At 42.7% G+C, this 12,926-nt stretch overlaps 1 protein-coding gene across 1 annotated transcript in view; it reads left to right on the top strand.

The window, feature by feature from the left end:
• Positions 1-12,926, top strand: part of SEMA5A (semaphorin 5A) — a 340,395-nt gene that overhangs the window by 275,801 nt on the left and 51,668 nt on the right. The window contains exon 16 of the mRNA XM_023513080.1: positions 1,689-1,836. Within this exon, the coding sequence (XP_023368848.1) occupies positions 1,689-1,836 (148 nt within the window). The remainder of the gene's footprint in view (positions 1-1,688; positions 1,837-12,926) is intronic.

The raw sequence follows: 12,926 nt of genomic DNA on the forward strand, positions 1-12,926 counted from the left end.
CCCCCCCATTTCCACAGCAGGGACAGTTCTGTCTTAGCTCGCTGGCTCGCTGTCAGGAGCCAGTGCCCCCCCATTTCCACAGCAGGGACAGTTCTGTCTTAGCTCGCTGGCTCGCTGTCAGGAGCCAGTGCCCCCATTTCCACAGCAGGACGGTTCTGTCTTAGCTCGCTGGCTCGCTGTCAGGAGCCAGTGCCCCCATTTCCACAGCAGGACGGTTCTATCTTAGCTCGCTGGCTCGCTGTCAGGAGCCAGTGCCCTCCCATTTCCTTTTCCCTCCTACCGCCACCTCGATTTTCTACTCCAGATCCCGATTCCCTGTTGCTCCCGTGAGTACAGTGGTGCCCCTGTATATGAAGACACTGTTTTCTGCCCTGCACATTCTGAGCTGTGTCGGTTTCACTGTTTGTCTTTGGCCAAGAACGCCTGTGACACTCTGTGATTCTCTTTACCTGGTGCCCTGCAGGGTTAAGCATTTATTAATAATGATGGCAATGAAGGTGACTAGCTCGGGCCAGCAAGTCAGAACCTTTGCCTCCTGTGTCTTAAGGCAAATGGCCCTGCAAGGGAGGCAGACGTGAGAAAAAGTCTTACTTTCTATTAAATACTTAATAGTATTCTTTTTTTTTTTTTGCAATTTTTGGCCAGGGCTAGGTTTGAACCCGCCACCTCCAGCATATGGGGCCGGTGCCCTACTTCTTTGAGCCACAGGCGCTGGCCCTTAATAGTATTCTTTAGAAGCTAAATTTGGGCTTAGTATACAGACTGGGTTTTAGGAAGTCCTTTAAGTGACCACGTGTGCCTCACCACATTTAGCAAAGTTCTGAGTAACTTCCTCCCCGTGAGCTGTAACCTACAGCTACAACTCCAGCCACTCAGACCGTTTCCTTCTCCTTGTTTGTTTCCCTCACTTCATTTCACTCCTAGTGTTAAAGAGTCAGGAGACGTGAGAGCCACCACAGGGCTACGGGAGGCTGTGGGTATTGGGCTAAAAGTCGGCAAATCGCATGTCTATATAGAGTATCAAAGTTTGTTCAGTCACTGCAAAATAGGCCTGATCAATGGTAGAATTTATAGCAACTCAATTATTTTTCAATAACTGGTGGTATTTTAAATTAATATTGTTTGGCTTCACTGTGAGAATCTACACACCGATTTAAAAATACAAGAACCTACAGCATACGTGGACCTTTGTGCTAATCTCATGCTTTAATTGTTCTTTAACTTATTCTGATATAATCATAGGACTTACTTGATTCAAGAATGAGAATGAATTCCAAATAAAGCTATGCTGACTTGGTGTTTGTAACGACTTTCTCTTTCGACGTTTATGTTTAGAAGATAAATTCCCTACTTGGATATTTTCTGTACGCTCTTATTCCTGGGTGTCTGTTTGAAGGGTTTTGTTTTGTTCTGTTTCTCCTTTAATTGGCTGCACAGGAAGATCCATCCTGCATTGTGAGTTCAGCACTTTCTTCACTGCCCGCCGCACATCCCATTGTCTGTGCACACGCAGCATGGCCAGCGCCACACCCGCCTCCTGTCCTGTGCAACCAACCGCTAGAGCACAGCAGCCCCTCCGCAGAGCATGCACGTGTGTCCCACATCTGGCCCAGGGTGGAGAGTGGAAAGGCCGGCGACCCCCAGGGGCACTAATCGGTTTCCTTTTCCTCTCGGTTTCCTCGTTCCAGATACTGCAACGAGCATTTGCTATGTCCCCCACACGTGTTCTGGACGGGCTGGGGTCCTTGGGAGCGGTGCACAGCGCAGTGTGGCGGTGGCATTCAAGCTCGCCGCAGGACCTGCGAGAACGGGCCCGACTGTGCAGGCTGCAATGTGGTGAGTAGCCTGCTCCTCTCAGGCACCCAGCAATCTGGAGCCCAGACCCAACCCCTCGGGAATTCTCCCTGCAGGCCAGCTAAAGCGAGGTGCTCTTCAAACAATCAGGTACCAAAGGCTTAGTCATCAGATGGTCCCCACACAGTAGGCGCCCTGTGGGCCCGAGATGCTCTCCACACTGGCTCTTCCACAAACTTGAGAACCGCCGGAGACACTCGATGGCCTGCACACAGAGAGTGTTCTGTGAGCACGGCCGGGCAGCCACGGGGGCTCTGCCCAGAGACTGTCAGGGAGGATGTCTGAGTTCCACGCTGGGGATGCAGAGCCTGAGCTCTTCCTTAACCAAGGATTTACGTGTGGGATACAGTGTCTAGGGGCTTTTCAGTTCCGATTTCTGAGCCATGGTGAAAACTTCAGCCTGCTTAACTGTGGTCACTGTATTTGGTTTGGATGTGGAATAATGTCCCCCTGCTGCGTCCCCACCAAGCAAAGAAGCCCTGGGAAGAATCTGACACTCGAGAGTGAGAAATTAGAAGGAGCCATGTCTGGAGTGAGTCTCTGCCAATTCGGAGCTAGTAAAAGAGAACTTAGGGTTTTGTTTCTCTCCTGCCTTAGCAGGTTATACTTCTTTTAACACTTTCAACTGTCCCATAAAACTCCACTGACTCCCGCCCTTTTGCTAAGGCTCATCCTGTGTAAGAGCAGCGGAGGCTGACACCTGCCAGGCCTTCCCTTCTCCATTTCTCCCTGGTTCGAGCACCACAGAGGGCACAGGCATTGCCCAGGGTTGTGGTGGAGAAACTCAGGAGGAGCAGGTCCAGCCCGGCGTCCCTTCCTGGCCAGTCTTTCCCATTGGTTTTTGTAGCACTGTTGTCTCTTGGTGTCTGAGGCAGGTGATGTTTCTGTGCTGCTGTGAAGCCTGTTTTTGTGAGATGCAAAAAGCACACAGCCCAGACAGGCTCGGGGACTATCAGGAGAGCAAGAGTGTGATGAGAGGCTTTGTCAGACACTGCGCCGGGCCCAGGGAGATGATTTTGTTGGGATTTGCAATTAGATTTCTTCCTCTTCACACTAGCAAAGGTTCGATAGTATCTCTAATAGAACTTATTATTGATTATAGAGACCACTCTTTCTAGATCCGCCTGAACAGCAGACTATGAAAATTTTAGTGTAGAGATTAAGATTGTATATTATCAACACTTCAGATGTTGACATGTAAAACTGTTGGTTTTAAATAATTTTAAATGGGAACATCTATGAATACTCACATTTTCTAAAAAAAAAAACATTCAAAGGGGGTAGTTTTATTCTTTACCAAAGTACATTGTCTTCTGTTCCTGGTGGTGTGAAGTCTGTCCCCCGAGGTCTGCACGCCCACATCAAGGTGTGTTTCACCTGCTGGGAACCCAGAGGATGAAGTGTCTGAGTTGACTTTGTACTATAGCTTCTAAACACTGTGTAGTATGGAGAATGCAGAAGACAGTTCACACCATCTATTTTTGCATTGAAAAACAGTTCAATGAAGGAAAAAAAATTTACATTAACCAAGAGTGAAGCAATATCCTATGTAGTTACTAGGATGTGTGTGTATGTGTGTGAGACATTTGATCATAAATGCAAAAAGTTTTCTAAAATGTCCATGTATTTATTGCTTTATTTATTACAGAATTATGGGTTATGAAACAAATGTAATCTCAGCTTTAAAATCTAAACCCTATCACTCATCTTTCCAGTGAGATTACTGCCAGTTTTTAGGTAATTTGTGGTTTTGCTTTCCTTTCTGTTTTTCCCACCAAACTTAATCCACTCGCAGTCTATTTTCAGAGGGTGTGATTGTGGCACAAAGGAGCAAGGTGCTTCTTAGTGGGAGAAATGCATTTATTTTTACTCAGCACGCCTTTCTCTCTCTCTGTCTCTCTCTCAAGATGGGGTCTTGCTCTGTTGCCCAAGCTAGAACGTAATGGTGTGATTGATCATAGCTCATTGTAGCCTTGAACTTCTAGGCTCAAGCAATCCTCTCACCTCAGCATCCTGAATACATGTCTGCTGCCACACCCAGATAATTTTTATTAATTTTGTAAAAACAGGCCTCACTATGTCACCCAGCTGGGTCTCAAATTCTGGCCTCATGTGATCCTCCCACCTTCAGCTTCCAAAGTGCTGAGATGACAGGCGTGAGCCTCCCTGCCCAGCCAGTGTCTGTGTCTCAGGGCAGGAATGGCAGCCCGGGCCAACTGAGGAACGTAAGCAAAATGAAGGACCTGGAGGACCTGCTTGGTTTCTTTGGATGGCTTGGAAAATCTATTCTACCAATTAAATTCTTACAAAATTTATTTATAAATCACTGTTTTCTAACTGAAGAACCATTTTTATTCTTCATATGCGAGCTGTCATTCATCAATCTTTGAAAACAAAGTATGTTTGTTGTAGATGTCCTTTTATCCAGACAATAGCTGCTAACTTTAGGAGTCATGAAGTGATCGCCTGCTAGCCAGGATCTACCTGAGAAGCAAGGAGGTGAGATTGCAGACTCACAGTCTCCTTTTTGGACAAGGGAGTGACAGTTCCTCCCACCGTGAGCCACTGTGTCAAAGTTGTGACACTTTCAAGGTCTGACAGAAAGTCTCACATTTAAGCCATTTGTACTCTCATTTCTTTAATTGTTATCTCGAGGTTTCAGCTGCTTGTCTGAGCTCCAGCTTTATTAAAAATGACAGTCTTCTAATAAAATGTCATTTAGACAGTAAAGTACCTGTCTGTGGAAAGTATAGGAACCTGAGTTTCCTGAATGCTACAGCAGCTTATAAGTGGGTCATTACAAAAGTTTTGAGATACACAAAAATCAAGAAATATAAAATCCATGCAGGTGGAAACAAACAAAGATCTCCCAGCAACACCAATAAGCCGAGGAAGCAAGCTGAAAATCACACAGGTGAATCAGAAAGGACACCATCAACAGGATTTCTTGGAAGTGAAATAATGAACCATAACATAGTCTGTCTCAAAACTTTTGTAGTGACCCATGTATGCATAGAAAGGGTTGATGATTTCATGTATGAACAGATTATAGAAAACTTGAGAGTCTTCCCTTGCTCTACCATTTTAGAACTGAAACTTCTTGAAGATTTCCCCAGTTTTACCTATAAAATTTGTACGTCCTTATCTCTGACTAAATCACCAAGACTTTATTTAAATCTCAACAGAAGAGATTTAGTTTGGACAGCAAAGGACCTTTTCCAAGAGCACTCAGTTCTTTGAGTAAAACCCATGTCAAGTTCCCGGGGTGGGAGGCTGGAGGAACCTGTTTGTGTTACTTTAGGAGCTGAGTAACAGGCACAGAGGGAGGACCTGGATCTCGGGCTGCCACTCAGTTGTGTGAACCTGAGACCCGCTCTCTGCTCTTGGGCTTCCTGTCCTTTCCCACAAAGTTCAGGGCCAGGTCCTCAAGTCACTGATTCTGTGGCCCTGGACCCTGGGATACATGCCTCCAGCTGGCTGCCACTTCTAGCGAATGTCCCTCTGTGACATCTGAGACCTCTAATGACCTTGGGAGATGAGACACACCAGGACACTAAAGAGCAGACAGGTACGCTCTACCTCCAGGAAATCACATGAGTCCTCCGGGTGTTACTGCCCTCCCCAGGTCGGCAGGTCATCCCTGCACACCTGCGGCTTCACAGAGCAGGTGGAAGGAGCAGCCCAGCAGGTCAGAGAGGCCCTGCCCTGAGTGTCCAGCTGCTGTGCCCAGTTGTTCTGCCTTTCCAGGTCAGTGTCTCCACATGAAACGTGGGCACTGACTCCTGACTGACACAGCTATATGGAAGATTACATGAATATGTGATATTCATATACATCCTAGCCCAGCACCAAATCAAACATTAACCTTCATAAAATAGAAATTATCACCATCACAGTTATTGACATTGTCCTATTTCTATTCGCATATAATATAACAACAGAAACAATAGCATTTTATATTTTATTACATTTTGAATTATTTCATATTACTATATTATGTATAGATGTTTCTACTAATAATTTGCACTAATATATAAATACTATTTATAGTTTACATCAATTATCTTTGGGATATTACATTTTATTTTTAACTGTTTTATTTCAGGTTAATGTGAGGGCACAAACAACTAGGTTACAAAATTTGCGTTTGTTAACTAGAGTCTCTCTCTCTGATTAACACACTGTGGTGTATGTAGACCATGGAATATTATTCAGCCATAAAGAACAAGGGAGACCTTGCATCTTTTGTGTTAACCTAGATGAAGCTGAAACACATTCTTCTTAGTAAAGTATCACAAGAATGGAAAAGCAAGTATCCAGTACACATTTTATTCTTAACCTATTTGGTAAGCATAGCCATAACAATACTTATCGGTTATTATTTTGATAATATTAACCATAACAATACTTGTTAGTCTTGCAAATCTCAATTTACTGGGTAATGTCAAAGTAAATATTGGCAGTTATAGTTGTATCACATTATAACTACACATACCGGAGTTATTTAGGCATGTTACAACAGCCTGAAATCCATACATATTAAAACAATTAACTTTTATTGAGTACCGAGGACACGCCAAGCGGGCACTTAGGGTAATTAAAATGTATCATGCTTATTCTCCCTGAGTCCCTGCCAGCAGTTTCATGAGTACCTCTACCTGGAGATGGGAACACTCAACCTGAGAAAGATTACTGAACTTGCCCAGGAGCAAGCGATTTGCTAGTGGGTATGGCCCAGCCTTTGAGAACTGGTTCACTGGGCACAAATGGAATTTAATGGCATGACTCTCTTTGCATATGCTATTTGCTCAGTGTTAAGTGACAAATGATAATACCAAACTTTTCTTTATTTAGGTTGAAGTATGTCTTAAGAGAAAGAGGAGGTTTTTGGCTTTTTGAACCTCTTCTCTCGTTCATTAGCCCCCTTGATTTTTATGATATTGTCACTTTCTTTCTGCCAACCCTGAGAGTACCAGTGGGAGATTATCATGAGCATGGAAATCATCAGAGCTCATAACACAAATGTGGCTCTGTGTTTGGGCTGAAAATTACAGCACGTAAAAGGAAGAAAGGTATAAAAGGTTATGTTGTATGTATGGGATTGCTTCTTAAATTAAGGTAACAAAATTCCCTGGAAGGGTTAGCAGATGCATGAAAGAACAGAGCAGAGGCAGCCCAGATGCCGCTAAAACGATCACAGAGAGAAACAGACTAGTATTTGCAGCCCTGTATTTCTTACTGAAATATCACACAAAGTATAAAACAATTGACCAAAAGCTATGATTTAAGATATCAACAGGGAGCATAGGATAAGAATTTATTTCCTGGATACAAAAGAACCAGAGCACAGAAGGCCTGGAAAGGTCAAGAAAAAGGCAAAGCAATCGATCCGCGCTGTCGAGGGGTCTGGAAGGTTAATCCGAGTTGACACAGTACGCGGGAATGTGTGCCTGGGGAACAGTGGCAGGAGGAGTACAGTTAGCAGCAAGTGAAACCCGGCAATTGGACGCCCGGATAGGTTGTGATGGCTAAAAATAATAAGTGTCGCAAAATACCACCCTCCAGTGTTACACGTTAGTGTCTGCAAATGCCCTCTCCTGTATTCCTGATTGATCAAATAAGAAAATCAAGGCCTGTGGAAAACTGGTTGGGTACCAGCAACCCTTCAGGATCAAGGGTCGTTTGGTTCCCTTGAGCATCCTGAGTAGACTCAAGGTGCTGTGGCTCCTCAGAAAACACGGGGTGGAGCAGAGGAGGTAAGCAGGCGAGAGCAAATATCCCACACCCCCAACTCTAACAGATCCAGAGTGTTAAAAAGCCCAAACGGGGCCTTTGTATTTGTTTCATATCTCCAATCTCATTTCTGAAAAATCTAAGCTGAATTTGCCGCAGGGCAGGGAGTAATACAGGAGGAAGCTGTATTTCAAGGGCCTCACTAGGAGAATAGAAATTATTTAAGTTCACAAGATATTAATTTTTTAAAAAGCGTGAGCGGCATACAGCCTTGTCTTAATATTATAGCTCTGATTCAAAATGCAGCAGGATTCAGGATAACAACATTCAGGATTGTTCTACATATCGCTTGCTTTAGGGGAGGTATTTAAAATATTTTTGTATAATTTTTTGCGACTATAATTTGGTGATATTTTAAAGGATACTATTGACAATTTTGTAGTTTTATTTCAAGAAATTTTTAAATCTTGGCTTCTGACAATGCTAATGTTTCAGCACTATGAATAATCTACTGGTATAAAATATGTCTTACATTATATTTAGTAAAATATTTTTAAGCATCCTTATAGTCTATCTTAGTAGACTCTAATAGAATTTTGTTTTCTAGGACACGGGCAGCTATTAGTTCCTTATTTTTCCTGTATCAGGTGAATAATATTTTAATGTTCTGTGGACAATTTATACCTATAGTTTTTAGGAAAAACAATTTCCCTTCTTTCTAGATGGCTAAAGTTATCTCTCATTTCCCCATTTAATTTTTGGTACTAAAAGTATTTTAGTACTTCCAGAGAATAACCACCTCTCTGCAATGGTATCTCACAATAGTGAAATGGGAGGGCTGATGTCTCTCTCCTTCCATCACAAAATACAAAGGGAGGGTAACTGGGTTACACGGAGGCTTTGATAATTGAACAGTTTTAAAATGGGATGCTTGCTTGTTTGTAATTGTTGGTTTCCTTTGAATTCCTAGTTGCTGTTTCTTCAGTTTGTTTTTCTTCTGGTTTTCTTAGCGATCCGTAGTCCTGTCTTGGAGGGTGGGTAAGTCTGTAGGAGGAGGCACATTGGAAAGTCGCCTTTTACCCACGTATTCTGTTGCTTTGTTTGTCTTTATACAATGAGACCTCAACATATGCAGCCTGCAGGTCCTCGGAACGCTGCCAGCTGTGCTAAATTATATGTTTCAGTACGTGTTGTTATTTAATTCCAGCCTAGATCTATTCCCAAATATTTACTTACTACCCCTGACAATACCCTGTATCCTTCCCCACTGACTCGGCCCCTCCTGCCTGGGCTCTCGTGGGGCTACTTATTGATGTGTCTCAGGCAGTTCTCTATTTCATGAGCCAGTTGGGCTGGTTTAGATAGAATGAATTTTATCCGTTGTTTATAAAAATACCATTTTATAATCCCCCAAAGCCAATTTTCTTAAAAATAATAATAAATAAATGGAATAGTTCATTCTAAGCCCATTGAAAACATAGAGAATTTTTATAGATACAAAGAATATGTTTTTATCATCATCACTATCATGATCTATCATGATAATTGCTATATGCTGGGTATTATATAAAGTACTTCTTAGGGGGCTGGGCATGGTGGCTCCACCTGCAATTCCAGCACTCTGGTATTGCTTGAGGTCAGGAATTCAAGACCAGCCTGAGCAAGAGCGAGACAGTGTCTCAACTCAAAATAGAAAAACTAGCCAGGCACTGTGGCGGGCATCTATAGTCCCAGCTATCGGGAGGCTGAAGCAAGAGGATTACTTGAGCTTAAGAATTTGAGGTTGCTGTGAGCTATGACACCACGGCACTCTACTCAGGGTGACAGAGTGAGACTCTGTCTCAAAAATAAATAAATAAATAATAAAGTAATTCTTAGGGATTTACATATGTTCTATTTATTTATATATATTTTATATTTCTTCTTGTCAACAATCCAGTGACATGGCATTATTTTTAGCATCATAATCTCATAGATGATAGTGGCTTGGCATGAAGAAGCAGAAGGCCCAGCTCCTGAGGTGCAGCCAGCCTCTGGGCAGAGGTTTGTAGCTGCAGCCTGTGTGTTTCCCTGCCACACCCTGTAGCCGCCTCTGAAATTCAAAAGGTAATTTAAAAGCATAAATAATACAGCTTTTCTAATGATCCCATTAGCACCAACATGTTTATGCTATAGAAATTTGTGTTACTCAGCAGAGTATGACCCACAGCAAATGTGGTCAAGTGGGTCTACCAAGCAAAGGGTAGGAAAAAGCCCCAGTCACTCATTGAGAATGACAGCGATGGTTAGTGGCCTCCCCCGGTATGCATGTAACTGAGGGTCCAGTGGGAAGGGAGGATTCTGGGAGAGCCCCAGATAGTCAGATGTGCCCCTGCCAGCCCCTATCCTCCCAAAGTCACTGTCTGTATGGCACCCTGTTGAGCAGGCTGTGCACTGCGGAATTCCAAGGAGCTGTCAAGCATCTTGTAGATGTGAGTAGCACCCTGTCGATATGCAGTGCACCCTGAGTGCCACCTGCCCTGACCTGAGTGTGGGAAAACTCAGTTCTTCAAAGCCCCCCTTCACTGTGGGCTGCATTCTGCATGGTGGGGCTGGGTCAGAGAGGAGCAAGCCTGCCATGTTTAAAGTACAGCTTGAGACCAGACAAGGGCTGAGAGCGCCTAGTTAATGTAAGAAGTTGAAGGGCTGAGGGGAGTGAGGTAGGGAAGATGGAACAGGCCCCCCCAGGGTCTACTCTCGGGGTCACTGCTGTGGGCAGCAGGACCGACTGACTGGGAAACCTGCCACTGCCTCTCAGGAATGCCTGACTTCCGGGGCTCTCCTTAGGGGAGGGGTGTCCCAGGCTGCATGCTCACAAGCCCAGCAGTCTCCTGAAGCTTCAGAGAAGACCCCAGCATGAAAAACCATGGGAAGTGAGGTGTGTGCCACAGGTGAATGTCACTGCCTGCCTACAGCAGGGACCACAGGGGGCTGAGGGGCTGCATGGATGGTCCCAAAAGGATGTGCCAAAGTTGTTTCATGAAAATAAATCCTGGGCACACTAGAACAGATCAATGAGGACAGGATTTCAGAAGCTGCAGTCCAATAACTGGGACTAAACACTGCCTTGGGTCCTCCCACCTTGCAGGGTCCCGTAGATTTGGGGGGATGTTCCAGCCATCAGCTGGCCATGGACATTTATCTTGGCCGGATTATGCTCCTTCCCTGTGAGGCATTTTTGTCAGGCACAGCGCTCATGCACCTGTTTTTGCCTTGGACACATGAAAGAAAAGCCACAGGATGTCTGGGAAAGGTCTCCTTATTCCTTGGAAAGAGATACAGGAATGGAAGGCTTGTGAAACTGGAGCCCACTTACCAGCAGTCTGAGGGTCCCCTGTTCAGGAGGAGGACAGAGCAGGGAGGAGGAGCTGGGGGCTGAGGGATGAGACCAAAAGCTCCTGGTGGTTGCAGCTACTTTGAGCCTGAGTCCCAATCATTCTAACAGCTTTCCCCTTCCCTCCCCCTTCACAGAAGCTGCCCTTCAAATACTATTTAATAACAAGCATGAAAAGTTGGCATCTTCCATAACAATCGTTGCCTCTGATAAAGATGATCTAGGGATTTTCATGTGTTCCATTAGCAGGAAAGCTAAACAGATGACCTTGATCTTCATGAAAAAGGTCACAGTCTGAACTCTTCCATTGAACTGGAGTTGTAAAATGCACTCACTTATATTTCCAAATATTCTTCTGCAAGGGAAGTGATTTATCTCTCTAGCAAAACTTGATATTACATTTCCATGGGAATGCAGAATTTGCTTTCTTTTATTGTAAACTATCTCAGTGAAGAGCTTGCCAATATGAAAGATTGTCAGAGTAAAAATGCCACATTTTGTTAAAAGAGGCTTGAGCATTTTGAAAAAGTTAATATCAGTACACAAAATCAAGTGGTACAGCAGATGGCCCCTCAAATAGGAGGTTTCTAAAATTTAGCACTGAAAGTTTGGCAATCAAGTTTAAGAATGATGGATGACACAGACAGAAAGAAAAGAAAAATGATGGATTATAGGAATTAATCCATCAAGAGTCTGCCTCTAGGACATATAAATAATCATCTGCAACCTCTGGAAATTGCAATTGGTGTGGAGATCCGGAATATTTCACACAAATGTTTTATTTATAGTGTTGGAAGTGTCTGTTGGACTTTGACTTTAAAAATTATGATTTTTTTCTGCTTACAAAAATTCAAATTCAGTGATTGCAAAGTTAATTGAAAGAAGTTTCCATGACGAGAGGTTTTCTGCTGTAAAAATGATGTAAGTTGCACACACAGACACATTTTTTCTTTGTAATTTTCTAGTAAATTCATGATAAATATTCTTTTATACCTGATTATAAAATAGGTAAAATTTATATATGGAAATATAATAATAGCATTTTTAGTCATAACAATTTCTACTAAATATTCATGATTTAAAAATTTTCTATAAGGCTATAGTAATAGACAGTACATGCAAAATTAACATTTGCTTTTAAAGGTATAACAAATAGCCATAAGAAACCCACATTTTCTGTTTCTAAAAAATGTCCCAATTTTTAACTATTAAAAATGAGTACTTTAAAAATTCAAAGTCTTGATAGCAGTGTCTTTAAAAATAATTCAGTAAATGAGGTGAGGGATATATTAGCCAGTAGGATGTAAGCATTCCAAATTGTATATGAAATCAGCATTAATGCATTGCACCTCCAAATGCATTAATGTATACAGGATCTACCTCTTTTTCATTTAATAAAAATAAAAATAGAAATAATCAGAGAATATTCTTTTCCCAAGCTGGCAGGTTGGGGCTAAATCATGGATTATACATAGAAAATACTCATCGGGTCTTTTAATTGATCCAATGTCCCCTTCAAATTGGTCACCTAGGTTTGGTCAATTCCTGTACTTCTAGTTGGACCAGGCACTTGCCACTGAAATTAAAAGGCAATTCTCTCTTCTCTCTGTGGCAAGAACAGTTATAATTTATTTATTTAGTGAAATTCCTTAGTATGGTAGACTGTTAATAGTTCTCCTTTGTACATTAGATCTTTGAACCTGTTCATCGTATTTGCTGGTTTGTGTCATTTGACTAACCTCTCCCTACCTTCTCCTGTTCCTCCCTGCTGAACTAGGGACCACAGCTTTATTTTCTATCTCCATATAGTTGACCTTTTTTTCTTTAGATTTCACATGTAAGTGAGATCATGCAATATTTTCCTTTCTATGTCTGGCTTATGCTGCTTAGTGAAGTGTCCTCCAGGTCCATCTATGTTATGACAAGTGGCAGGTTATCCTTTTTTAAGGTTGAATAATATTCCACT

This window comes from Otolemur garnettii, unplaced genomic scaffold, assembly GCF_000181295.1.
Source record: "Otolemur garnettii isolate 467f Iridium unplaced genomic scaffold, OtoGar3 scaffold00033, whole genome shotgun sequence".
Taxonomy (NCBI): Eukaryota; Metazoa; Chordata; class Mammalia; order Primates; family Galagidae; genus Otolemur; species Otolemur garnettii.